Here is a 27,898-nt window from a genome sequence, read left to right on the forward strand (position 1 = left end):
CTTTTAGGCTTCAGACATGATTGATTTTTGCTGCCCTTAATTCATTTTTCATCAATTCCTCTGAAATATTGAGATGGTAATGGCAGAGCTTCCTCCAAGAGCTGCTATTGTGTGAGGAGCTTTCATAATTCCATGATATTTATCAGTTATATATTCTTATTTGTAGTTTTTACTGTCAGAATGAGCTAATGATGTATGTGCTGTGTGCACTTTATACTGGGCTTAATTGTTAATGTAATAAGATCATGTGTACTTGTGGCCTCGAAAACAGTGCTGCAGTAGCAAACAGAATCTAGTTATTCCTTCAGCCTAATGCCGCTCTCTATGACCTTTGTTACATTATGTCCTCTTGGCACTGGATGGCTGTTAATCTCTGCTAATTGCCTCTGGGTCAAGCAGAATAAGTTCAAGCCCTTATGTACCATGTTACTTCCACTAGGCGACACAGGCTGCTTATTCCGAGTCTCTCTGAGGTCTATGGGGGAAGACACAAAAGTGCAGGAGCTTTGCGGGAGAAATGCTCTTCAGTGACCATAGTTGTAATGCTGCTAGATGTGGTGACGCAAGCAGGGTGCCCAGGCAAGTGTCATTCAGGTGGAGCAGCAGCCTCTGATTACATGTGACTGCCTTGAAAGTCCAGCAGCCTTGAAATACAAAAAAGCATCCATCTCCTTTTAGATAAAAAAAACAACAAAAAAAACAACAGCCATGTTTACAAAGCATACACAACACAAGATACATATACACACTCAAACACTTCAACATGCAGCACAGTAAAACATGCTGACAGACCCTGGGGATGAGGTTTGTTTATTCTGCTGAGGGGCTTCCTGAAATTGATTAGGATGTATGAATCTGTGTCTTGATCAATATTTTTATACTGGATAAATATCTGGGCTTACGGGAGGTGGCAGTTAATGAAAACCTCAAGTCTTCTTCGAACTATGAACTTGTATACACTGTCTGTTTAGGATGTAGTCATGGTAACAACAGGATGTAAGAGCTCTTTCTCCCCTTGTTGTTTCCCCTATTTATGTTCGCTGTCAAGAAATTCCATCAAATTCAGAAATTCCATCAAATTGCATATCCACGTGAGATCCAATCTTTTGCCGTGCTTTACATTAGTACCTTGATTTTCAAAGTTTTTTGTGTTTTTTTTTTACAAGACTGATAAAGTAACTTCCTAGAAAAAACTGCCAATTCATAGTAGGGTCCCTATAAAACAGTGTGGTTGTGTTCCAAATTACGTACCATGTTAGTATTGTAGTATTTGAATTTGGACAAGGTGGTGTTGTCTTAAACCACGCACTGACGCTCTGCACTTCATGGAAATAAAGCGAACCTTTGAATGCATCACCTGCCAACATATCTACCGGCTTTAATTATTTTACCCAGAATTGAACGTGTTTTTGTGTCTACTGTTTCATTCACATAATAATCACACTGATGGCTTCTGTCCAACAGCAGTATGCTGGTACCTAGTGAAAAATAAATACGTGAACGCACTTAAGCCTTCAAAATAAGTACACAGTATATGTTAAACATAGAGAAAACAGTTGCAGTTGAAAGATTCCATTTTATATCTAGATGAGCCTGCTGAGTTAATTAGTCAGTGCAAAGAAGATCAGCTGAAATGTTTGTTAAACATTTGTCATCATGTGACTAAAGATATCGGTTGTGATACAAACTTGTTTCAAACAGGGCACTTCTTTCAAGGAAATTCTTCTGGAAATCAACAACAGTTGTCTTGTTGCATGGTGCTCAGCAGCAAGCCCTCTGACACTATTATCACATCCTGGTCTTTAGGACCCAGAGTTATAGCTGGGAGTAAAAATTGTTTAATTATCAGTAAGGAGAGCTGTTGGTCTATGTCCACCTATAAGCCACTCTGTTTTGTTGCACCTGTTCCACTATATGTTGTTGAGTGCTGACAGTGCCCAAACTACTGCTCTTTGGCTTCGCCTGTTTGATGCAGACAACTACAAATTCTTACACTATTTCAAATCTGAATTTTCCCTTGTTGCAAAACTAATAATCTAGAGCATCATAGTGGCTTTGCATCAATCCTGCCCATTCACTCTGGCTCATTACTTTTGAAATAATATGTGCAGTGAAATTGTAATCATGTCACATCTTGGGATTCATTCAGCTGGTGATGATCTTATTCTAGTGTCTCATGCTTTATGCAGGGTGATGAAGAGTCCAGCCAGGGCCTCCTTATCAGCCCCTTCATGGATCGAGCGGCACCCCAACTGGCCAAACTCCAGGAATCCTTCATCACACACATCGTTGGACCGCTGTGTAACTCGTACAACTCAGCCAGCCTCATGCCTGGACGATGGGTGGAGCCAAACCCAGGGGCGGAAGATCCAGAGATCGTGGACAATGAGGAGGAGGAGGAGGAGGAGGAGGAGGAGGATGAGGAGGATACTGCAGAGGAAGACACATCCACTAGCTCAGAAGCATCACGTAAGCAGTAGAGTCTAAAAGAAAGCTACAGTACTGATTACACACATGTAACTTAGAATGTTTATTTCCATTTGTTTTTTTCATTTTATATGGATTTGATTGTATATGGATATAATCCAATCAATATAAAATGAATATACAGGATTATAAAATATACTGCAGGACATTTACAGTTTTGTTAATAACAATAATAATTAATGGTTTCTGCTCTAGTTCTCTTCTTAGTACAGCAGATATCATATCATAGTTTAAAAACACTGCAGTTCAACATTACAAAGCCACTGAAACACAGTGTAAAAACAATGTTAATGACAACTCAATTTAAAGCCAAAGGGAACTGCTGTTTGTAGTAAACCTCTAAACCAGCCTGGGGTAAAGGCTGTTAATATTGTGGAGTGTATTAATAATTAATAATTTATTGGATATATTCATCCCACACACCTTTAATATATATATATATCAAACAAAATCTAAACGATCAATAGATTAGCAATCTGAGATTTCTTGATATAGTGCACATACTGGTAAATTGATGGCAAAAACGTATTAGTCAACAATGCCTTACAATATTTGTTGCTAATGTAAAGCAATAAGTAACCAACATTATTTTCTTTGCATCTCTACAGGGTATTATTTGATCATTTTAGTTTTATCAGCTAAAATAACAAATAACTGCTCTCCTGTATTTGTGCAGTCGCTGTCAAAAGGTCTGATCACAGTCTGACAGATAGACCAGTCAGTGTTAAGAGGCTAGAGGCAGTGTTTACTTGGAGATTAGTAACTTCATGTAGAAGTACATTTTCAGTTCATATGTTGAGTTTTTAATCATGTTATAATTTTTTTTTTCTTCTTTCAGAGAAAGCAGCTCCCAAGAAGAGGAGGAAAGTCTTCTGCCAGATCACTCAGCACCTGCTGGAGAACCACGAAATGTGGAAGAAGGTGATCGCAGAGGAGGCTCAGAAACAGGGCCAAGGAGCAGAGTCTGTCCACTTAAACAATGTACCTGAACCTATTCTGGCAATTCACGAGGAGGAAGAGGAGCCCGGCAGCAGAGAGGAGCTGGTGGAAGGAGAGGATCCGGAGGAGGATGTGGATGAGCCAGAGTGGCCCATGTCTCAGAGAGAAGACTCTGAACCTCCAGAGGAACTAGAGGAGGAGGGGGGCCCACAGTGAAACCGCCCATGGGAAATGCGGCATCAGTCAGGACAAGGACATGAAGAAGTATTACGTTTTGTTTTCTTATCCTATCAACTGACTCCTGTTTTTGCCAGCACATCACTGAGACACAACACTGTAGATGTTTGGGTAATGTGTGCCTATAAAGAAAAAAACAGGGTGGGAAAATTTGTGCTTTACACATTTTATCTGAATATGCGGTGTCACAAAACATTTAAAGGAGCTTTCCATATTGCAATACGGGATTAGTCATGTACTTTGGGACACAGACTCTTTTGCTACTGTCAAGAGAAGAGGAAGCCTGGTTGCACAGGCTTCAACCCAGTGTGGTAAGACAGGACAGCAGAAATTTGCTGCCAATTTATACATAATTACTTTCTGAATGCAGTTATATATAGACATCACAGTTACTTGTGTTTTAATTTTTAGCATTTCCTTGAGGTCTCACCTCAAAAAACGATGTTTTTTTCTACACATGGATTATAAAGGGAGTCAAACTAATGAGAGACATTGGTGTAACTTTCTTCGATTCAACTTCTGCCACAATTAATCACTAACTCGTGGGCTTTAGCATACAAAATCAAATATTTGTCCATATTATGTTTTACATTTGTTGCCAAACTTTAACCCAGAGACTTGAGGCTCCTCACACTTTGTGTGCCCTGTTGTGAGTGCCTGCCTGTGTGTTTAAATTAATGAGCTCATATGCACAATTATTCTGCAGAGGTCGTAAATAAAGTCAGCATATTATTTGTAAATACAGGTAAATATGGCATTATATTCAAGAGACCTGCACTGAGAAGCAACAGCGGGTTGATGAAAATTAATCTAAGCTGAATACAAGACCATACAGAGAATAGTAATACACAGAACAAACACCAAAATTACCAAAGGGAAAAAATAACAAGGCTGGTAATCATGCAAAATATTATATAGGCCCGGAAACTATTTCAATAAAATGTGTTATACCACACAAGGATTTTGAAATGCCCATAGACTAACCATCACCATGTCTTTCTTATCAATTTATGACTGTGAGACTTTGTATTTGGACTCGGTGAGCTGTGTTACACTCTATACTCACTGATCTACAAATGACCTTTAACCCTCAGGAAAACCTCAACTGTTGAAATTCAAAGTAAAAATACGTATCACCTGTGACAACAGTAAAGAAAAAGACACAGAGATAGTAAGCTACGTTAGAACATGTTAATGAAAGAAAAAGCTGAAATTTGTGCCACAACCAACTCTTTCTGTGATCTCTGCAGTGGATCTTTCTGAGTCCTCTCCTGGCACCTCAGGGAGTCATTACATCTCTTAGAGCTGAGAGCAGGCAGGACTACACACTGCATCAGCTGGATGTACTTCAGCCAAATCTAAAACACATCTGTCTCTGCAGAATTAAACTACAAATGTTTTTTACATACAGAAAATGTAGTTTGAAATCTAGTCAAGATTGTTAAAAGAGCGATGTATTCTGTCAAGTTTTCAGCATCACCTCCTTATATTTCAGGTGACCTGTCCACAGCTGAAAACATTCTCACTTCAGTGGTGGTGCAAGGCGATTAGAGCTGAAACTAACAGTTGCAGAAAGGATTGTTCTTTCTTTAATTTATTCAACACACATAAGATGATGTATTAAAAATGTATGGGGCCAAGGTAACAGTTGCAGCAACGGCTGCTGTATGTGCTATTTTATCTGGTTATACTCTTCGAAACATCAAATTTGTTACATAGAATTTCCCATCACCCACGCAGTACTGTCAGTTTTGCCCTACGTTGTCCCTACAGTTTTGTGTACTATCTCTGTAATGCTGTAAAATAATTGCATTCGGAGTAACAATACAACCACCATGGATTTTTTTTTTTTTTTTAATGATAGTAACGATGTTAGTTTTAGTCACCTTCAACAAAGTTAAAAATGTTCCAGTGTCCTGGGAAGTGACATGACTTCAACTCAGAGGAAGCCACAAGGGAAACCTATTCCATATCCTGCTGAACAGGAGCTTGAGTAAGATGCAAAAATGTCTGCTGAATATCCAGTGTTCCTTTAATCATTGACTTTTACATAAAAAAGGGACTATAAAGAAAAATAAATGTAAGTAGAGTAGAATAAGTGCGCCACACTGAGTTGGCAGGTCAGCTCTCTGTCATGAGTGCAGCGGGGCCATATCTAATGAATCATCGTCTGCTAATCTTATTGGGTTCTCATGACCTACATATACATCTGAATCCATCCTATGGGCTGGCATCTCACTCTGCACTACTGCTCTCTGCCATTATCTTTTTTTTTTTTTTTTTAAACTGATCTACAGAAAGACGAACAACACACGTCAGATTGCACATACGTATATGATAGAGCTGGATTGAAATTACATTACAATGGACACATTTTATTCAGCTTTTGAAAAACCCGATGAGCAGCTTTCTCATATGTTATATAGAAAAGCTGTTCAGTCTAACACATTTTAACTGAAGAGGCTCAAATTTAGTAAAACATACTTTCCTCTCTATCATTCACTTGGATGATGTAACTTCTACTTCCAGTTTCAAGCTTTCAGTTGTACAATTGCATAATTGCACCACCTCAAACACTCTAAAAAGACTCCTGCTTTGTGAATGTATATATTCAGTATACAGTGTAAGAGCGAGGGTGTGTGTTTGTGTCTGTTTGAATTCTTCCATTGGGCCCTCTAATGTGACTCTGTCCTATATTTAGTTATCTTGTACTGTCGGGGAGATGAGGATGCTACTCTTCCTCTCGAGTAGAGATGGTGAATAATAATGATAATGAGGGGTGAAGGGTTGCAATAAGTAGTTCTTCAATTCTTCACAGACACTCAGATTATATTATTATTCAAGGAAGCTCCTATAGCATATTTCTCCTTGCGCTTCCTCTTTGATCTATGTGCTGCTTCTCCTCACTGGCAGAAGTAGTAGAGCAGTCATCGCACAGCGTCTCTCATCTGTAAAGGCAAATGGATTCTGTCTGCCGATCGCTGTCATTTGTTGGTGGACAGTGTCTGCAGTTTGCCCCACGGTCACATCTGTCTACAGCAGTTGAGCTGATACACTATATCAGTTTTGATTTTGTATTTTTGTTATGTCTTAATTTTTTTTATTTGCCATGCTTATTCACACATGTAGAAAAATTGTAACCATGGGAACCAAACAAGCTTTACAATTATGTAAACAAAATGAGATGAGTATTTTTATATAGTTGACACATGATTAATGAGAAATTGCTTTCTTCTCACTAGTACCTTGCACTTACCACATGTACTAAGGAAGAATACATCCAAATACACAGTATTTGTGAAAGTCAAATAATTAATTTCCTTGCAGGTCGATGCTCCATTTTGTACAATATACATATATGCTGTACAGTAAAGAAATTTTAAAACTACAAAAACTCTTTTAAATATACATTATTTATTTTTACCATTTTGTAATTTAGACACTATACTGTAGCTTCAATATTGCCAGATTTACTGGAAGTGCCTATATTGGTATTATGTATCATACAGTGAATATATTTGAGGATCATTAGACGTTGTCACAAACTGAACCATGTGGATGTTGTAATGTGAATACATTGAATTACAAGATTACAATTTCTGTGGTATCCTTGCATCAGTGTTGTGTTTATTTTTCATCTTCTGAATGAATCTGCTTCTCATTTTATTTTTATTTTTTTGTAATTGTCTCATGTAAATGCAATAACTAGCAGCCAGCATATGCGTATATATTGTTAAGTCTTAGAAAAATACTTTTGAGGATTATTGAGATTCAAACAATTGAGGTAAATACTTTTTAGTGTTATTTAACTGTTATCCTGCCAATTTAAGTCCCTCTCTGAGTGCATGAAATGATGAAGATTTTATTGCAGCTAAACACACACACACACACACACACACCGCATTGTAGGAATTTGTGATGCTTAAGTACAGGTGTTATTATTTAGAGGGCAAAATATGAAGAATTACTTACATTACTCACTGAGGATTATTTTTACCCTAAGATAGTTAATGTTAGAGAACATAATAACGGTGGAACCGTCCTTCTTGCTGCCAGACAAGCCAGGACAGTCCCAGTTATGATACCTACTGTTATTAAAAAGGACTATTATATTATGGAGGCAAGTCTCCCCAATAATCCTAATAATTGTTAGTGTTTAGATCCTTTAATATTATGTGATTGAGAAGTAAACTGACGAAATCGCCTAACATGTTCACTTTGATTACACACAATGTATGACTAACACTACAAATATAATTGAATACAATACAATACAATATGATAATTAATTGTTGCCCTGTTAAGAATAAAACATATTTATATTTTTCTATTGTTTTAAAGGTATCAAATGTTCATTTTATTAATTTTTTTAATTTTTTTATTTTGTACTAATGTAACCTTTGTTTAGTATATATAATTATTATATAATTGCCAAACGATTCATTCCTATCTGGTTATCTTATCTATAAACACCTGATTTTGTCAACAAAATGTACTATATCACAGTATATAGCAATCTACTATCTGTGATCTATATTTCATGTCCCAATCACAATACAAAAATGTTAATTTACAAAGGATGAAGCTGTTAGTCGACTTACTTCTGTGGCTCCAGCTCAGAGGTTAACTAGATTCAAATTTATTGGAAACTATGGACAAAAAGAGTATCATTCAGACAGTGTAAATACCATTCCCAAACAATCATCAAGCACAAACAATGCTGAAAGAGCGCTGGTTGTCATGGTTCCGCCTCAAGTTTTTTATTCTCTGTTTCTCCTTGTCATTTCCTCCACCCAGGTCCCCAGTGTCTCCGTGTATGATCAGTCCCCTGACAGCCACACCCACCTCACCTGCTCCCACTTCCCCAATCATCACACCTGATTCCACTCTGCTAATATACCCCTCGGCGTTTATATATACCCCTCGGCGTTTATATATACCCCTGGCTCTGCTCTAGTCAGTTTCCAGATTGTTATGTTGTCTTTTGTTCCTTGTGCCAAAAATGTTTCAGCATTCACTTTCTCTACCTTGCTGTTCATTCTTTAATGTGTTTTTTTTGGGCCATTTTCTATTTAGGAATCCACCCTGGATTACTCTCTGGGTTTTTAGTTTTTTGGACTTTGCACAGGCAGTTCTAACAGGCTGTGCTTTTCTGCACTCCTCATATCAGTTTGTCTGATTGTTTCATAATGTCCCTGAGTAAAGCTAATTACCCAGAAGGCACCATGTGACACCGTTCCCTTACCCACCTGCCTTTCCTTTTCCTTTAACAGCTGCAGAAACAGTTACATTAATCTTATACTAATGTTGTCCTGGCTTGGAATGTAATGGAGCTTGGGATGTGAAATATTGCACAACAAGTACTAAATACAGATCTGGAGCAGCATGCTAATGTTTGCACCACTGCTAACAATGAAGAGTTTTTAACATTGGCATTGAACACATGCGGTTGCAACTCAGTTTAACCCCAGAGGATACTCTAAGTATGTGAACATCTTATTAAATGTGAAGAACAGTGTTGTTTGTCTTATAAATTTTTTTGCTGAATTTGAATAAATTAACAACCTCAGTTTATTGTTTAAAAAGCTGCTACTTCCTCTAAAGTTTTGAATGATGTGACTCTGTGGCATTGGCTCTGATGTGACTTTCTAAATGTATTTCAAAGTAAAAGCCCCATAGTGTTTCATACATAATCCAGCCATGGGCTAAGTTTTGATTTAGTCTTGTTACTCTCATAATTAAAATGGTTGTTCCTTTGTTTCAACAAAATTATACTGTGAACACCAGTAATGTCTGCCAGTCTCTTATATTTGCTGTTAAAATTCAGAAAGTAACACTTGGTTCTTGCGGCAGACTGACACACCAACTTGTGAATAAAGGGAGTAGTGGCACTTATTTCATCAGCACTGAGCACATAGCCTAAACATGCCGACAGCTGGCTGCCGGTGTAAGAATTGGAAACAATTACAGAATATGTTGGATGCAGAAATGAATGGAGCTTTGTAGCAGCTTAGCCAATTCTTCACTTTGGTACTTAACCGGTTATGATAACCTGCCAACGAAGCTACAGAGGGATTTTTTTTTTTTTTTTCAGAACAAGATAGTGTGCTGTACATTGACCTGTTATCCCCATGGCAACAGAAAAACTTGAGAAATTATGTCTGACCACCTGGTGGGATGATGACCTTTATCTAAGGGTGCATTTTTATCAGGGGGACAAACACTAAGGGCACAGGCTTTTTATTTATTTAATCAGATTTCATTGAGTTTAGTTGAGATGCAAATATAGGCTACATTCTGAGTCCAATACAACAATCCATATTTAACAGAACCAGTAAAGTTAAATTGACATTTTGTCCTCTTAAATTCAGTGAACAGTCCAAAAGTTGGCAGTGCAGGTGATCTAAATTTCCCCATTTTAAATGCAATTTTCTTAGTGCTAGAAAGGCTTAAATTGTTACTCCTATATGAACAGTTCAGAATAAAAGTTTGGGGGGGGTCCTCATTGTGAAACAGTCTGCATCATGTGGTTCTGCAGATTCTTACCCGAGCCATCTTTGAAAGCTGTGAACACAATTAACGTACCACGGGAGGCACAGGGGAACAACCCGTGCCTAAAAATGATGAGGAAAGCAGGGCAGCACCTCTTTGACGTCACAACCCACTACAGGTCTAATCGATCAGCAGGAAATCGGGATCGTTCGCTATAACGTGGCACCGCCTGCAGCTTCTCACAGCTCGGGGAAACGGCGGCATATGATATGGTAACTAATTCAGTGCAGCTTTCCTTTGCGCATCATGTGTGCTCCGACGTGAACACTGTGCTCAGTATCCACCCTTCGTCTCCAGCGAGACACGCCGTTCCCCGCTGCCCAGGAGCACGCGCGGTGCCAGGAGGCAAGTTGACAGGAGCGTCGTTTTGTGCGACTGAAAGCTTTCCATGAAACGTCAGGATTTCATTTCTTACGTGTTTCCTCTAATGGTAAATAAGAACTTAAGAGGCGTCGTGAAGGGGAAGGTTTGAAGCTCCCGAGTTGGGTAAGTATCGTGATGTTCTCTTTAGAAAATGTTCAGTCAATGAAACGTGATACAGATCTGAGTTTCTTGGCATGCAGGTATTGTGTATTTAGTGAATTTGCACCAATAGTTGCAGATTTAAGTGACAGAAAATGTCCCAGGGTCAGCAAGGCATCAACTCTGCACCATCAAATACTTTACTGGTGCAGTACACACGTCTGTCGTGGACATTCACAGAATCCACACAAAAGCTTTCTCGGTATACATTGATTGATGAACCTGAGTGCATGCGCTATCACCAGTGATCAGAGATCAACACAGATTTTTGGCACACTTATTTCTGGGTACATTTTGTTACCTAGAATCTGCAGTGAAGTTTCTTGGTGTTTTAAACATAGTTTAGCTCAAATGAATTGCATAACTCATCATTGGATTTGAAAGCATGTTTCCCTTAAACAATAGAACATAACAATTGGTTTGTCTTGATTCACTTGTATGATTTTAAAGTACAAAGGGCATTCTGTGATTTTACCGTTACACATCCATATTACTAATATTTTATGTTGGCAGACATTACTTTTCAAGAGGATTGAACACCACCAAAAACACTGACATTCATCAAAGGGATGTGTTGTCAGAACATAGACATTTAGACTCTCACTGGGACCTTTATTTTATTTTTTTAAGTCATTCACTCTTTGTTTGGGCATAAATGGCCAGTCTTGGAGAGGAGGCATTGCGATTGTGCGAAGGGACTGCTGTGGACTTTCATTTGTGTAAAGTCCGTCAGACACGAGCTTAAAAGCAAACTAAAGGATTTTGACTTTTTAGTAAAATGCTTTACTCAGTTTTTATATGTGGGACAACGTGAAGAATTGGTAATGATTAAGTAATCGTCATCATATCACAGGATGAGGCATCAGATGGTTCCTTCTCCTACTGTATATGCAGCCTTAAGGGTTTTGTTTTTTTCCGACATAAATATGGAGGTCAGTGTGGTTTACAGTCAGGCTGTGCTGCTCTGCTGAATGTGTTTCATACGAGATGAACATGAAAGCCTGCCTTCAGCTACAGATACTTTTTTTTAAATTTATTTATTATATTTTTTTTCAAAGCCATGCTGTAGTTTACGGTATTGAGGAGAGATCCATAAGAAGTCGTCATGTTACTGAAAAAGCAGTCTGGCTTTTAAACAGTCTCTCGGCTCTGCTCTCTGACTAAAAACAGACTAAAATGACTTGATGTAAACATCGGTTAATTTTTGTTTGTTCAAACAACTCTTTGCTCTTTTGGTTTGCTTGGTTAGATGATTTCCACATGATGAGATGCCACTGTATTCTGCAGTGTGTTTTAAAATGTTTCCTCGAGCAGGTTTGCCATTACGTTATTGGCCAGATCACATTTGCTTAAAAAAATTTGGAACACTAAGAATCACTTATTAAACTAACTAGTACGAAGTAATACTATCATGGCATAAATGTTGTTGTTAAAAAAAAAAAAAAAAAGCTGCAAACATGGCCCAGTCCTTATTTATCCAGAGACCCAGTAACTTACAAACAACTGTAGTCATTAGTGACTTTTTTGGTTTTCTTTTGCACATTTTGTTCATTCACTATTGATTTCTGTCATTCCTATTAAAGTTGACGCTCATTTTTTTTCTGTGAAACCGTATGACATTATTGCTTTTCAAGAGAGTATTAATTGTCCATCAGGCTTCATCAGGTTGATAATGACAGTTTACTATTACTGTCCTGGATGTTCAACATGCTGTGAGTCCATTTAAACTAGCATTTCCTCTGTCAAAGAATAAATCAGGCACATGAATAGTTTGCCATTTTCTACAACCACTGATGTAAAAACAGCTTCTTTTAGATGGAATACATTATTTGGTTACATTTTTACAATCTGTCCAGATTTTCTTGATGTTGTTTTCTTCCCTAGTGTCTGCTTCGTATCAGTGAGTTTGATTCTACAATATCAATTGTGATCAGTTTACTCCACAGTAGGAAATTACCACTTTATAATAATTACTGCGTTACTTAATGACTTGTGAAGTCTGCCTCATGCTTTGTTTATCCTAGTAGGTCACTGATTTACTGTGTGTGCTGCTGAAATAGGCATGACTGACGTTTGTTAAATCCAGTGTGAATGCAGTCAAGAGTCAAATCATGTTCTGACATGGATCTAACCTCCACTGAGAAAACTGTACATTTTTGCATCCTGGAATTATGTACAATCATTTCACCAATGTTTAAAAAAATGTTTTGCTCGCCTAACTGTTCTTGCATTGAGTTTGGTGAAATAGGTGTAGTATGAGTCCACCAGTGGTTTAGGAAGTTTCCTGTTAAACCTTCCAGTGGCAGGTTGGACAAATATGAACTTTGACTATAGTCAGACTTTAGTTACATTTAAATTAATCTGTTAAACAAAGTTGTTTGCGTCTTGGCTACTGTGGTTTATTTCAACCTGGTGTATTTGGAAATGAGATGTCGCACTACTGCAAATGGCGTGTATCGAGGCAACTACCACAAATTCCTTGCCGTTTTCCAAAAATGTGACTGACATGAATAATTTTAAACATTGGTTTTCAGCCAGACTGAAAGTAAACTCAAATTAGCTGTCTGGAACCATTTTTTCCTAACTGCATTAGGTATCAAATTTCAAACTTTATTTAAGGTATTACTGTATCATTCTGGGAAACGGCGACTTGTGGTCATTTTCCTTTTGAACCGAGCTTAACCCAAAAGATTTACAGCCATGGTAAAATAATAGCTAACTTTACCTACTAGCAAAAGAACAAAAGATTTGCTGTCATTGTTTAAATTCAGCATCTCCATGATGAGGACAATATGTAGATGCTTTGTGCAGTCACTCACATTTATCTTGGCTTCAGGCTTGGCTATACACATTCAGGTAATGTTATGAATTTGCCGTGAACACCCAAAGGATATTGACATTTTTGTACAACTGGCTTTTTATTTATTTCTGTTGTTTAACCTGGTTTTGGTCAAAGGAACACCAAAATCCTCATAAAAATAACCAAAAACTGGTGAACACACTTGTTGGGCAAAATGTGCTTGACATTATATCTTAACATATTCTATGATATCTGCTGATCTATAAACCTGTACTCTTTGAAACAGGTGTTTGTGAGAACAGCCACATCTAAATACAAACCAGGCAACGTACAACAGGAAGTTGTCAAAGAAAATGGACAACACAGCGACAGGCACCTGCACTCCAGACAACAACCCTGCCGTTGCTGCAGTGAAGAGCTCCTGCCACACCAATCTGAAGGTACTTACTCTGTGGAGAAAAAAAAAATAGCCCCCACCTTACAAACCCTTTGCCCTTTAGTGAGACCAGATAGAATTATGCAAGATAGAACAAAAACAAATCTAAAGTTTACTGAGAATCGGCTATGGAGTTTGGGTTTACTTTGCTGTGCACCACTTTATTCCAAACTTTGGCATACTGTAATTGGTATTTCTATAGACTCTTGGCTATAGATTCTTTTCTTTTTTTTTTCTTCCTGCTTTTCATAAAGATATTTAAAAAGCACACACATTTACTATATTAAGTGTTGCAGCTGGAAAGGACAGAGGGCCCCACAAACGGTGAGTCATCTGACTGGCCCGGAGAGGACGCATAAGTATCTCCCTACCTACTGGAATCATGTGTTTAAAATGCATAGAGTGCACGTGTTGATGAATGCACTCTCCTTTATGTTTCATGTAAAGTTTATATGTATAGGCTACAGCTGAGGGCATCTCTGCTGTACTGGGATTTCATCACCCAGTTTATTTAATTCTGTAATATTTAATTTACTTTTTCAGACTGCGTATGTTGATGTCGATCCATGAATGTTTGAACACCCATTGAAAATGTGCGTTGAGTGTGTAGCAACTCAGCCAAAGTTTAAGGTGTCGAGTGCAGCAGCTCTCATTCGTGACCTTTGGATTGGGTATTAAGATGCTGTGAAAAATTTATTGGACAAAGTTTGTGCTTCAGTAAAAGAGGTCAGAACGGAGGGCTCGTACTTCTTTGTTGGATTAAGAAGCACATTGAACAATAATTAAAAAGCTGCTTAGTGAAATACTTGGGCAACTGCAAGATACAGTTTTTAGGAATTCAAGTCATGCTCCCTTTTGTCCATGTGTGTTTTCCTTCTGTGGGTGGTAACCCTACAATGAACCTTTCAGCGAGCTTCTTTTCATTCAACATCCTCTTGTTCATCTAGATAAAGGGCTTCTTCTTGTTCTTGTAGCACACGCATGTTGTCAGATTTCCACGTTTGTTAATCCCAGTTTAAGATTGTTCTTCATACATATATTGTAGATCACATTTAACTATTGTTGTTGGAACAAAGTGACATTATTTAAGATTCTGGTTTTCTATTCTTAAACCATGTGGATCCCAGAGTCGTGGCCACTATTACCAGAGTATCACTGTGTAAATGGTCACATTTTAAATGGAATAAAGAACCACTGGTGGGTAATCATTGACAAAAGTAGTCATAATGTTAAAATTACGACAAAATAACAGACTGCATTTTGCTTTTTTAAGTAACAAAAATTCCCAGTATGTTATCTTGCACAATGTTAATTTTGACCTTGATATAAGACAGAAATGGAAAAATGGAGGGTATCCTTATATTTGAGTACTAGACAATTACATGTTCATTAGATGTAATTTTTTTTTAATTACGGGAGTACCTGTGTTGTTCTAAAGAGTCTTGCATCATGGGATATATACTGTGTAGCCTTAGTGTCACGAGGCAAATAACTGTTACAGTCCATTTAAGAGAGTTTAACCTGCCGCTACCTGGAGATCCTGATGACTCGTAATATGTTGTACTGTTGCTCTGCCACAACGGAAATCAATTTATTGAATACGAATAACATTATGTCAACATTGAAGAAATTTAACAGATTAAGTTCAACACCTTTTAATATGTGCTACTGTGCAAAATGCAAATTATAGAGATACTGTCAACAACACAAGATAACAACAATGTAGTGGTTTAAACTGCATGTCCTCAGGGATAGAGCTACAATTCTCTGTAAAGCTTGCTCTCCCCCCCCCCACCTCCCCCCAAACTTTTCCACTGCGGAATAACTACCGGCTCGCTTTTTGTGAAACCTGTTGGAAGGAGAGATCAGGGGAGACAGAAGGACAAAGCCACAGAGGGAAGAAATGAGCCACTGAGAAAGGAGTACAATCGAATTTTTACATGGGAACCCCCACATACTGCGCTGCCATGCCATCCTGCTGAAACCTTGTGCCATCCCTTTTCCACCACATGTACAATTTTCTAGATCCGCCCACGCCATCTCCTCTTCTGCAAGTGATATGCCGTGTTGAATTTGGTACACAGACAGACTCTTTCACTCATCTGGCAAGCATACCCTTCATGCACAAAGCCCATGGGAAGAGCTGGTGCCACATGCTAATGTTTAAACATTTTGCTTGAAGTTTGTTGAGGCTGTTGCGAAGTTTGTGTTGCTAGCAATGGCAACGTCGCATTCTGCACAATATACACAGGGTTTCTCATTGTTCCCGTGGCAGTATTTCAGTCATGGATTCTGTTAACCATGTCAAAATATGTATTTTTATAGCTACACTTTCTGTTTTACCTGCATCTCCTTTACCTTCTCTGCATTGTCTTGTCGTATGTCAGTGTCAATACAGTGAGGTACAACCCAATGATAAATTTATAACTGCTCATGTTACCGAATAGTAGCCTTCCAATACCAGCTGCAAGTATTAATGTGTCCGTGCAAAAGTTGCTATGGCAGAGTTGCAGAGGGAGTTCAAGTATCCCAAGTAGAATGTGGTGAGTCCAATTTGAGTCACATCTCCAACCATAACTACAGGTGGTGCATTTATTTATTCTCCAGCTGTCTTTTCTTTCTTTTTTTCAAATATATTTTTTCAGTATGGATTCTGTAAAAATGGGGGGAAAAACAAAAAACAAAACAAAACATCAGAAGATAAATAAAAATGTAGATTTTTTTTTTTTTTTTAAATCATCAGTACAATTAAACTGCTGTAATATATATATAATAAACCATCAGTAACAGCCTATTTACACATGGATAAAGTAATTTACAATCAAATGAATTGGCTAATTAACATCCACATTCCTTATATGATGCTGACTAGCCCAGAAAGCATTTTTCCCCATATAGAATTTTGCAAAAAGAGGGGCTTTGTAACCGAATACATTTTTGTTTTCAGTTGTGACTTTGAATTTGATCAGTTTTGGTCAAATAACATTTGGAGAGTCAAGAGGAACCCAATGAACCTTTTCATGAGTGGCTGCGTATCATGGTGAGCAATTCACTCACATGAACATTGGGAGCCATACTCTGCAACCAAGGAAGACTTTTATCCAATTATTTGTAAAGTGAAATATTCATGGACTTATTTGGTTTGTACTTTCAGAAATAATACATTTGTTATCATAACAATACTCTTGTGTTGCTGCAGTGAAAAGCAGTATGTAACATATAAAATATGTAGGTTGCGAGATTTCTTAGTTCCTCAAATATATTTGACACACACTGGTTGGTAGTAGAAAATTGGTGCAAACCCAAATAAAAACTGTACAATAGTTTCTAAAAAATTGCCCTTGGGTGTGAATGAGAGCGTGAATGGTCTTTGTTTCCGTCTGTCTCGACGTGTTGGCCCTGTGATCGACTGGCGACCTGTCCAGAGTGTACCCTGCCTTTGCTTACTGTGAGCTGGGATATGCTCCACCCCCCCGTGACCCTGTTCAGGATAAAGCGGGTATAGATAATGGATGGATGAATGAATAGCCTTAGAGTTAATGCCATATTAATAATAAAGCAGGAGGAATATATATCGTGTTAAACTATGGAATCACGTGTGTAAGAAAGACTATTAAGAAGTGATATGAAATTTTGCTACTGTTCCTCGCACACCTCATGCCATCTTTCAAAATGTAGGTGTAAGCTCTTTTGAATTATTAATTAAAAAACACTATAATGCTGGTATAAGGTTTCAGGATCCCTGAGTTCACATTATTAATGCAGTAAAATGAGAAGTGTTGTGTCTCAGCATTCTCGTTATGTCCAGTTATCCTCAATAGTAATCACGCACTTGTTAGCAGAGAGAAGGCTGCGCTTGTATTGAGAAATGTATTAATCGGCTGTAGACCTCACACGTGGTTGCCGTAGTTAGTTCCTCACAGACTCCTCATTTATTTCCCATGTGTTAACTTAGGCTGCAACAAAGTTGATTTCCACTATGCACTGTATCTTTGTTTTATCTGTCACTGAAAAAGCATGTTCATGGAGGCCTGTACTGCAGAAAAAGTGAGACTAAGGGAAATAATTCACATAATTATTCAAATTGGCGATTTCTAATGAAATGTATCACCTGCTTTTTAGGCCTTACCCAAACAAATGCTAAACAAACATTTTCTTGTATGTTTTGGCCACACTGAAAACAACGTTTTATATCTATGAAACAGATTGTTTTTAAACGCCCTCTAACGTGCAGTTAAAAAAAAAAAAAAAAAAAACTCCTTCAGTCTCTGTATATCCATGTGGACATGTAAAATGGAAGTTTCAGAAGCAATGACCTGACACATTCATTCACGTAAGGCCTATTATTGATTTGTGTAATGGGTATGTGCCTGAAACAGCAACAATGGTGCATATATATTGCTTTGTTTGTTATAATTGAGACCTAGTCCACATGCACGTTTTCTTTTAAAGCTGTTTTTTTAAAATATATATATAAATCTCCATACAAATGAAAACACAAAAGTACATTTAAAGTGTGGTCGATGACATGCAAAACCAACACGATGTCATTGACTAACAAGTCTTCTCGCTATTTTTCTATAAATAATAAATAATTAGCTACTTCTGTTTTTAAGGCACAACCGACACAGAAAAGTGAGCTGACCACTGTACGGTCAGAATGTTCTTCTCCAGTATTCAAGATATTGTTTAGGAAGACTTTATCGGCACTTACTGACCCGGGATCAGAATTCATTTTACAGTCATTACAGAGCACAACAAAACTGAAGAGAACAGTCCAAGTTGGCGAAACACAAGGGAAATAGCAAAATAAAGACAATATAAAACATTATCGATATTAAATGTAAAGATGTGGATTTGTCCTACGCTGTGAGAAAATTAGTGGTAGTGGTGCAGGATGGAGTATATTGTGGGTAAAAAAAATTTGTAATGTGCAAAAAGGTCTCAGAGGTGAATATTTCCTCTGATCATTTTCCATGATATTAAGTTGTTATCAATGTTGTTTGGACTGTTGATCAAAGAAATGAAAATGAATAAGTCAGAGTGGGCCCTGAAATGTGCGATGGGTATTTGTCACAATTTTATAAAAATTTTCAGACCAAACAATGCAGCATATTTGGCCATTTTGAAGTGTACATTATGCCTTTTATTTAGTACATAAAGGCAGTAATGATTCCGTTTATCATGGTCATTGTGTACGTTGTGCATTCATTACTGTATATCTTGAAATGTATCTGTGAATTATATTAAACATATTGGAAGTAAATGCAGGTGTGTATCTTTAAAACAGGTTATTAAAAGTATTTGTTTTAGCATATTATCATATTGAAATTGTGTGTGCTGGTTGGTGGTGCATACGTCTCCTCTGAGCCTGGGCTATTTTCATTCCTAAAAGGTGCCGGCTATGGTTACCTCTCACATGTTTCCTGTTTTCAGTGCGGTAGATGTGTCTGTGTCCCAGTGGGATTGGTTTCTCTAATCCTCCCTTTGTTACCAACTGTCAATGTCCACAGGTGGTTAAGCAAAAGGAGGAGAGGGAGCTCCATACACTCTCTGACCCAGAGCACATTGTCAGCTCCCCTTTTACAAAGATGTATCTGCACTGCTAATTCATATCATGCATACACAATCACTTTTATTTTCTTAAGATGTATTTTTGCTTTTTTCAAACCTGTAAAAATGTACTTCACTCACTGAGGTGTAGCTGACTCTGCTATAAAAAGGATGTAGAAATTGTGATGTTAGGACACCAAAAATGCCACCAAAATAAACAAAAATAATAATTATTAATAATGGTAATTATAACCCAGGTTGACATTTTTTTGAAGTTAAAATGGAGAGGAGAGGCCACGTTTCTTGTGACACGGTGTTGTTATTTTCTTTTTGTACGTCTTCAGATGTTCCTTGCAGCCTTGTCCTTTGCCTACTTTGCAAAAGCTTTATCTGGCAGCTACATGAAGAGCACCATCACACAACTAGAAAGGCGGTTTGACATCCCCAGCTATCTGATCGGCATCATCGATGGGAGCTTTGAAATAGGTGAGTTTCTAAATCCCTCTTTGTCTGTGTGTTTCTGTTTGTACTTACTGTTCATGCACATGTTTTGAAGCATTTAAATACTAATGCAAACAAGCAAAAAAAAAAAAGTGTCTTCAGCATACTGTAGCATATATGCATTCCCTTTGAGCTTTGACTAGTCTCTGGTCGCATACCTAATTGACTCTTAATGAGGAAAATATCCTTTGAAACTACAGTATGTAGGCTTTGAATAGAGGGATTTTGTAATGGTTTGTGTTGTCACTGAGCAGACTGACAACACTGAAAGAATAATGTGAAATATTGCCTGTATGCACCTCCTAAATATTGACTTCACAGACTGGCTGACAGAGCATAAACACAGTTGTCCGTTACATTTTGTAAAAACCCAGTAAGCTGTAAATAAATACTGAATGTAGGTCAAAATTGGTGTTAAACAGAGATTGTTAATTCAACATGTGCTATTTAGATGAGTGTGAGATAAGACTTTTCATTCAGTATATAAATCTGTTTGAAATACAGCCTTGAGATTTTATGTGCAGTAGGTCCCATGTTTAGTGTCTGTGACTCCTCTCCATCTCCTTTTTTGATCATTTCACCCCTGCAGGGAATTTGCTGGTGATTGCCTTCGTGAGTTATTTTGGTGCCAAGCTCCACCGGCCCAAGATCATAGCAGTCGGATGTATCTTGATGTCTTTCGGGACCTTCTTGATCGCCATGCCTCATTTCATCATTGGCCGGTAGGCACGGTGTCTTCTCTGCCATTTACAAATTCCATCCACATTTCTCTTTGATCATTGGAACCATAAGTTAATGCTGGTATTTCTTGCACCTTGAAAAATGTAGTTTCTGATGTATTTGTGCTTCACATTGTGAATATCTAACAATACCTGATGCTTTCTCCCTTCCCTTGTTTAACAGTCACATTGGTATTTTATACACAGCTATAAGATCGAAACATCAATTAGATCTTCAGTGAATTCAACCAATAACCTCTCTCCATGTCCAGCAAGCTCACCTGAGTCCTCCAGGTCAGGTGACAGACCCTCTATACTGCCCTCTAGAGGTAAGATCTTTGCTGCAATTATTATTATTATTATTATTATTATTATTATTATTATTATTATTATTATGATCTATTTATTTATTTGCAAATAGGGTCAACTTATTTTTGCTGCTAGCTTTCCCTCATCTTGTTTATTCCATTGTGAGACTGACACATGTATTTAGGCAACCAGAATAAATTAGTCCGCTTTGTGAGTTACATGACATTTACGTAACGTTGCTGGAGGTGTCTGATGTGGTACGGAAACAAGTGGGATCGCTATGATAAGATAAGAGCATACTAATATACAAAGACAAGCAGTTTTTGTGTGTTTGAGTTATAAGTTGTCATGTTTTTCTTGTTTCATTTTAAAATGCAGGCTGTGAGCGGGAGTCGAGCATTTCTATGTGGATCTACGTGTTACTGGGAAATGTCCTGCGTGGTATTGGAGAGACTCCAGTTCAACCTTTGGGGATCTCTTATATTGATGACTATGCACAGTCAGAGAATGCTGCTCTCTATATTGGTAACACACCTTTACTCACTGTCACTGTTCGTAGCGTTGGTCTGTAGGTACCAATATTAAGTAGCAGCTATTATCAAGGCCATTTCTTTTGTGACAAACATATTATACTATACATACATTGTGTACCATATATTGTAATATATTATTCAGTACACATTCATTTGATGTTTAATAATGGTATGATAGTTAACCAGTGGTTCCCCTATATGTGTTTTGTTCAACAGAGTAAACAACGTCATGATACTTCTTTCAGTTTTCCCAATCCTTCAGGCAAATCAATTGAGATCATCATTGCAACATACACAATACAAGTCTGAATTATTTTCTCGTCAATATAAATCACAACAATACAATGGTTTTGAAAAGTAAACTGTTTTAGTCATAGTATTTGTGTGTATTAATTATTGGTATGCAATAGGATATACTCGGGGCTTATTGTGAATCTTTGAGGACTAAATGTTTATTACATACCAGCTTTTGATTAAAAAAAAAGGAAAACTTTAAATTGATATGGACTCTACTATATAATTAGTAGCTATAGCACATAAAGACAAAGAAATTGCTTCAGAACGGAGCCCAAACAGAATACAAGAGGTCTACGTGCGTGTTGAATGTAGCTAAATAAACATGCTCTTTTTTGTTGTGTCTCAGGTTGTGTCCAAACCATATCAATAATTGGTCCCGTCTTTGGATATCTGCTGGGGTCACTGTGTGCCAAGATCTATGTTGATATTGGTTATGTGGATATGGGTGGGTAAACTGTTATATGACTGATAAACCATGGCTGATTTTTATTTTTTTAAAACACTGTTGTGCTCTGTAAATTGTAATTTTGGATCATCATTTGTTCATGCTGCAGAAATGCTGTCACTCCTCTGTGGACTGTTGGATTTACAAACTGGTTGTTGGACATGACTTGTTGGCATTAAATCTGCACAAGACACAATGTATGTGCCAAGAGGAAATTAAATAGGATAGAGTAAATCTTGTGATACAATGTAATCAGACTGGGAAGCAAACTCTTTTAAGATACTGTCAGGAGACATCTCCTTTTGTTGTAAAATGTTTTCCTTGAACATTCAGCTCACCACAAGGTTGCAGAGTATGTAGAGCACTGCATCAGTAAGGTGAAAATAAATCTGCCCTAGACATGAATCTACTGTAAAATAACTGAACAAATGACTTGTAAATAAATGAATGTGTGAGTATCATCAATGAGATGCAAACTAAACAGTATAAATGCACATGCGGTGCTGATGCTGTGATTATCTCTTCACAGAAACTGTCACTATTACCCCTGGTGATGCCCGCTGGGTTGGTGCATGGTGGCTAGGATACCTAATTGCTGGTTCTATCACCCTCATGTCCGCTGTTCCTTTCTGGTTCCTGCCTAAATCCCTGCCAATGTCGGTGGATAAACACAATACCAGCTGTACTCCGGAGCAAACCAGGTTTATCAAAGATTCCCTGGACATGGGGCACAAGTTTAGACCGCAGGAGCCGGCTAATTTACATCTGATGGCCAAAGGTATGAAAATGGTCATAGTTTGACTAAATATTGGCATTTTAATCTGTATGCAGTCAGTGGAATCTTTAGGCATGTTAAAACTTTCCTTTTTACTGCTATCATGATATTTGTATGACTTATTTCTCTAGAGAGCATGACTGACCCACAGTATTCTCACATTTCTAGCAAAACTCCAAGCTGATTTTTATTTATTTTTTTTTTTTTTTAACTTTATGATTTTTAATTGTCCTCACATACACAATATAACGTTTTTTGCTGGAGTCTTTCAGATCTCACTCTGGCCTGGTGATAAGAATAAGGGGACCTACTGAAACTTTCAGTTGTCTCTTATCCACAAAGCCCGAGGTTGTTCATTTTGGCCTCAGTTTTGCAGCTGCTACTGACTAAAGTTGGGAATGTTTTCTCAGGTGGAAATTTTGAAAAATAGCCGAGGCCTTAAGGGGTTAAGATGCCAACCATGACATGCAACATCCCTGGTTCATGCCATGCTAGGAATCTTTGTTACATCTCTCTCTCTCTCTCGCTCATTTCCTGTTACTTCTCCACTGTCTGTAATAATACGAAGCTCTGATGTGTTTAAAAAGTCATATTTATTCATGTAAACTTTTCCACACAGAATTTGTGCCCACACTGAAGAGCCTCCTTGGAAATACAGTGTACATCATCTACCTCTGTGTGACCATCAGTCAGTTCAACTCTCTCATTGGTATGGTCACCTACAAACCCAAATACATAGAGCAACACTACGGCCAGTCGGCATCAAAGGCCAATTTTCTCATGGGTAAGCAGACTAATTTGTAATGTATGATGTTTACCTCGGGGTAATTTGTGTTCATCTTCTATTTGTAAATGAGATCTTTGTAGACTTAAAAGCTTGTTGAGGACCTGTGTTGCTTTGCTGAAAGGAACGTTTTTGGGGATGCAAAGCTGGATGGTTATCATAAGTGTTTCATGAGCCAGCTTTTGATACATTTTTTATACTCCCACTCCCGCCCTTAGTAAATGTTGCAGCTTCAAGTTGACAGCCAGGTTTAGCGCAGTCCTTTGAAATCCTGAAATGACAGGCATTGATTTAAAATCACACAGATTAATGAGGCCATTTGAAAGGTCAGTCTGTTGCAAGTGGACATAGTGTAACAGGACAGCTCTTTTCATGGTCACAAACAAATGGGTGAAGAGGGTGTTGAATGATAAGAAATGTGTTTCATATCTTCTCAAACCATCAGAAGTCATTTCCGCCTTTTACGACATGACTTCAGTTCACTTTAAATTAAATATGAATGGGACTACTTTGATATGAATGAGTGTTCTGATTTTGATCCCTTTTGGGGAGTGATGTTGCTGCCTGATGTTGCTGGTTTACTGTAAGTTGTTTCCCGATTCTGTCCCTTTAAGAATGAGTTGTATTGTGCTGTTTGGCTAGGCATGATCAACATTCCGGCTGTGGCCCTGGGGATGTTCTCTGGAGGGGTTGTCATGAAGAGGTACAAGCTGGGTATCATGGGAGCAGCTAAATTTGCCTTTGGGACCTCCCTGCTGGGCTACTTCCTGTCACTCCTCTTCTTAGCCTTGGGCTGTGAGAACTCTAAAGTGGCAGGCATCACAGTTTCATATACTGGGTATGTAATATCTGTATACATTTCATTTATGTCCTAGTAGAGTAGCTAACAATAAAACAAGGAAGTAGGTTTGAAATAATGAAAATTCTGCTATCAAAGATTACAGCTCATGTACTCCCTTGGCCTTCTTTTGTGATGCGTTGTTTTTATCTGTCTCTATTTTCATACTCCATGCACAGAAATGGCTGGTTTTCTTATTAGATACATTTTTCAAATGAGCTGTCAATAATATATGCATTTTTCTCATGTTGTCACATGCAGAGTGGAAGGCTTGTCTTATCAGGACACGTCTCTCTTCTCAGACTGTAATTCGGGATGTTTGTGCTCCAGGAGAGAGTGGGATCCTGTGTGTGGAGAAAACGGTATCACCTATGTGTCCCCGTGCTTAGCTGGATGCACCACTTCCACAGGCTCTGGCAAAAACACGGTCAGACACACACCTCTGCCTCCACGACACTTCCATGTTTCTCAGGATCATTGAAAGCTCACAAACACAGCGTAATATATAGGGTTAATCCCTATGCCTGAGAGCATGTGACTTTTCAGCTGTATTTGATATGACTTTTTACACAGTGTTTCTCTCTGTGCTGCAGCTCATCTATCATTGATTAAGTCACTTTTTTCTTTTCTGTCAGGTCTTTGACGATTGCAGGTGTGTAGCAGCAGCTAATACCCAACCAGGCAACCTGACGGCCACCCTGGGCCAGTGTACTCGCAGGGACAGCTGTGACAAAGTCTTTCCATACTTCCTGGCTCTGTCTGTCCTCAGCTCCTTCGTCATCTCTCTTGGGGGAACACCCGGTTTCATGCTGCTTGTCAGGTCCATCAACAAGTCCTTTGCGGAGTCTTGCAGAGAATTTGGGACTTATCAGTGCACATTTACATACATAACTTAAAAATTAGAAGCTATAGGATTTTTTTCCCTTCTTTTGCACCCTAAAGCAGCTTATTAATTTAATGCTTGTCAACACTGGTCTGTTATGTCTTCCAGTAGAAACGTTTTAAATCATTGTCATTCTTTAAGTTTTGCCAGGAATAGTTTAATCTTATTTAACACCCCAGTCTTGTTTCTATAGGTGCATTAAGCCTGAGCTAAAATCCCTTGCTCTTGGAATCCACACGCTGGCCACTCGTACCCTCGGTGAGAACCACCTATGGTATTCTCAACAACACTGTCTGCGTAATTTGAATGTCAGGCACACAGAAAGCACCTAAAATATGACATTCACCATACTTTACATAGGGAGTGCAGTTAGTGGAATACTTTTTGTGTATATGGAAAGAAATCTTCACTTGGAGCCCATCTTTAAATAGTTCTGATAATGTAACAGCTCTTATGTAAATGTATGATTTTTTTTTTTACCACCACGTATTGCAGCACCTACTGTCTGTTAACTAGCATGAATATACTTATCATACGTTTTTTAAATGTTCTGTCATTTTAATGATCAAATGATGGACATGTCATGTTGAAGTGACCTTGAATTTGCACTTCATATGAAGTAACAGTTATTTTATCCAACAGCTGGAATACCTGCCCCTATATACTTCGGAGCCATAATTGATACAACCTGCCTCAAATGGGGAGTCAAGACGTGTGGAGGAAGAGGAGCTTGCAGAATATATAACACCTCGGCTTACAGGTAACCCAGAGGAGGGTTTTGTTCTGACACTGCATGCAGTTTCAACTAGAATTAGCTATCCTTTATTCATTTTGGCCTTTATTCAGCTCGTGCAGTGTAGAAAAAACAGAAACGTGAGGACATAAAGGAGAAGAATGAGATGCAGTAACGGTCTAGCAAGTCGGGCCACTCATTGCTGTGTGTATTTGCACACGTGGTTTTCACCCTAATCACTCAGCTATCAGGTGGCCCTCATATTATATTAAAATTAAACCCTTAATTTTGTTACCCTGAAAGGTGGTAATGCTCATTCACAAAATTGTCAGACTGACGACAAAGGAAAAGACAGTGTTGCTATTCGTCGTTATTAGAATTGTTTGGCATCATGATTGTGCCATTAAAGGCAAGGTTAGCTGCAATACCCTCAAAGGCTTCAACTCTTCAAGGAGACGAATCCTTCAGTTGCTGCAATTGATAATTGGACCAAGCCTTTTCTTCCTTATTGACCATTTTAGAAAGGTAGTAGTTTTTAATGAGCCCTGAGGAGGGTTATCTAATGCACACCTGATAGACAGGAAGTGCTGTAGTTTAGCCTTTTCTTTATTCTGTGTCTCAGTATTATGAGAGCCAAGGATGTAAAATCAGGATTTGAGCAACAACTGTGGTGTACACGCCTTTTACATTTTCAGAACATGTTTAATTTAAAAGCATTGAAGGGAAACCTTATTGAAACAACTTTGAAAGGGAAAAAGTTCAAATTTAATAGTGACTCACCTTCAGGGATTTGTATCTTGACTTAGACATGCTTCAAAGACTACAGAGCACTGAACTGTACTGCTCCCTTCTTTACAGGATAGTGTACCTGGGCCTGACACTGGGCTTGAGGACTGTCTCTTTCTTCTTTTGTATTTTGGGATTTGCTCTACTCAAAAGACATATTAAGAGGGAAGAGAAAAATGCGCTGACCAATGGGAATGCCGAGTTGGAGTCGCTGAGGAAAGAGGAGACCAGCTCCATACACTGCAATCCTGACAGAGAGACTCACTTGTGAGCCTCAGCACATACTCCTCTTATCTGACTCACATGTACTGAGGAGCACACATTTTCATAGCACACAGAGTATATATTTGTACAGGACTTGTGTAGATGTAAAATATCTGAAATAAGTCATTTTATAAACCAAGTATTTCTGGGATATAACTGAAAAAAGTGTGTTTTTCATGAATGGAGGACTTGCAGAAAATGTAATTGTGTTGTATTTTCTTTTGGTCCTTGTTTTTATGATTAAACTTGATACAATCAGAGTTTGTATTTCACATGTATTACATCTGCTGTCTGAATAAGAAGGTCAAACGCCATCGTGCCAGTTGTGTGTTAAAGGCTTTACCTTTCCACCTGTCTGCTAGGTGTGCATTAGACAGTTCTCAAGGCTTTGCCTTTAACACACACTGTATATGTGCACTATATACAGGTATGTAGCGTGTTTCTGTGGCACACCTGGTTTGACTGTGAATGTGACCACAGTGACAAAGTGTTTCAACCTGTGAAT

General features: G+C 38.1%; 2 protein-coding genes across 5 annotated transcripts in view; both read left to right on the forward strand.

The window, feature by feature from the left end:
• Positions 1 to 5,801, forward strand: part of LOC138618989 (cGMP-inhibited 3',5'-cyclic phosphodiesterase 3A-like) — a 70,651-nt gene extending 64,850 nt beyond the window's left edge. For both annotated transcript variants that reach the window (XM_069695134.1, XM_069695135.1), the window contains exons 13-14: positions 2,190 to 2,469; positions 3,326 to 5,801. In XM_069695134.1, coding sequence (XP_069551235.1) covers positions 2,190 to 2,469; positions 3,326 to 3,642 — 597 coding nt within the window. In that variant the 3' untranslated portion in view covers positions 3,643 to 5,801. The remainder of the gene's footprint in view (positions 1 to 2,189; positions 2,470 to 3,325) is intronic.
• Positions 5,802 to 10,265: 4,464 nt separating this feature from the next.
• On the forward strand, positions 10,266 to 27,647 carry LOC138618990 (solute carrier organic anion transporter family member 1C1-like). Of its 3 annotated transcripts, XM_069695137.1 has the most exons (16): positions 10,266 to 10,427; positions 10,513 to 10,701; positions 13,824 to 13,977; positions 19,871 to 20,012; positions 20,617 to 20,749; positions 20,954 to 21,075; positions 21,434 to 21,580; positions 22,232 to 22,330; positions 22,860 to 23,108; positions 23,725 to 23,889; positions 24,532 to 24,727; positions 24,989 to 25,154; positions 25,363 to 25,547; positions 25,804 to 25,868; positions 26,253 to 26,370; positions 27,202 to 27,647. In XM_069695137.1, the coding sequence occupies exons 3-16, from the start codon at positions 13,891 to 13,893 to the stop codon at positions 27,398 to 27,400; spliced, it is 2,073 nt and encodes a 690-aa protein (XP_069551238.1). In that variant the 5' UTR covers positions 10,266 to 10,427; positions 10,513 to 10,701; positions 13,824 to 13,890; the 3' UTR covers positions 27,401 to 27,647. The 3 variants fall into 3 exon arrangements, with proteins under 3 accessions (XP_069551238.1, XP_069551237.1, XP_069551239.1); XM_069695136.1 differs by having other exon boundaries at positions 10,266 to 10,701; XM_069695138.1 differs by lacking the exons at positions 10,266 to 10,427; positions 10,513 to 10,701; positions 13,824 to 13,977; positions 19,871 to 20,012 and having other exon boundaries at positions 20,628 to 20,749; positions 20,931 to 21,075.
• Positions 27,648 to 27,898: the final 251 nt, after the last annotated feature.

Source organism: Brachyistius frenatus, unplaced genomic scaffold (genome assembly GCF_029030835.1).
Source record: "Brachyistius frenatus isolate BFR_SWC_R1_liver_20210118 unplaced genomic scaffold, ASM2903083v1 Contig_19, whole genome shotgun sequence".
Classification (NCBI taxonomy): domain Eukaryota; kingdom Metazoa; phylum Chordata; class Actinopteri; family Embiotocidae; genus Brachyistius; species Brachyistius frenatus.

Bases quoted from the DNA above. Each gene is read 5' to 3' on its own strand.
- LOC138618990 (XM_069695136.1), top strand. From the start codon at position 13,891: ATGGACAACACAGCGACAGGCACCTGCACTCCAGACAACAACCCTGCC. The intron at 21,581-22,231 runs GTAACACACCTT...GTTGTGTCTCAG, and splicing joins GAATGCTGCTCTCTATATTG to GTTGTGTCCAAACCATATCA. The intron at 25,869-26,252 runs GTGAGAACCACC...TTTATCCAACAG, and splicing joins GCTGGCCACTCGTACCCTCG to CTGGAATACCTGCCCCTATA.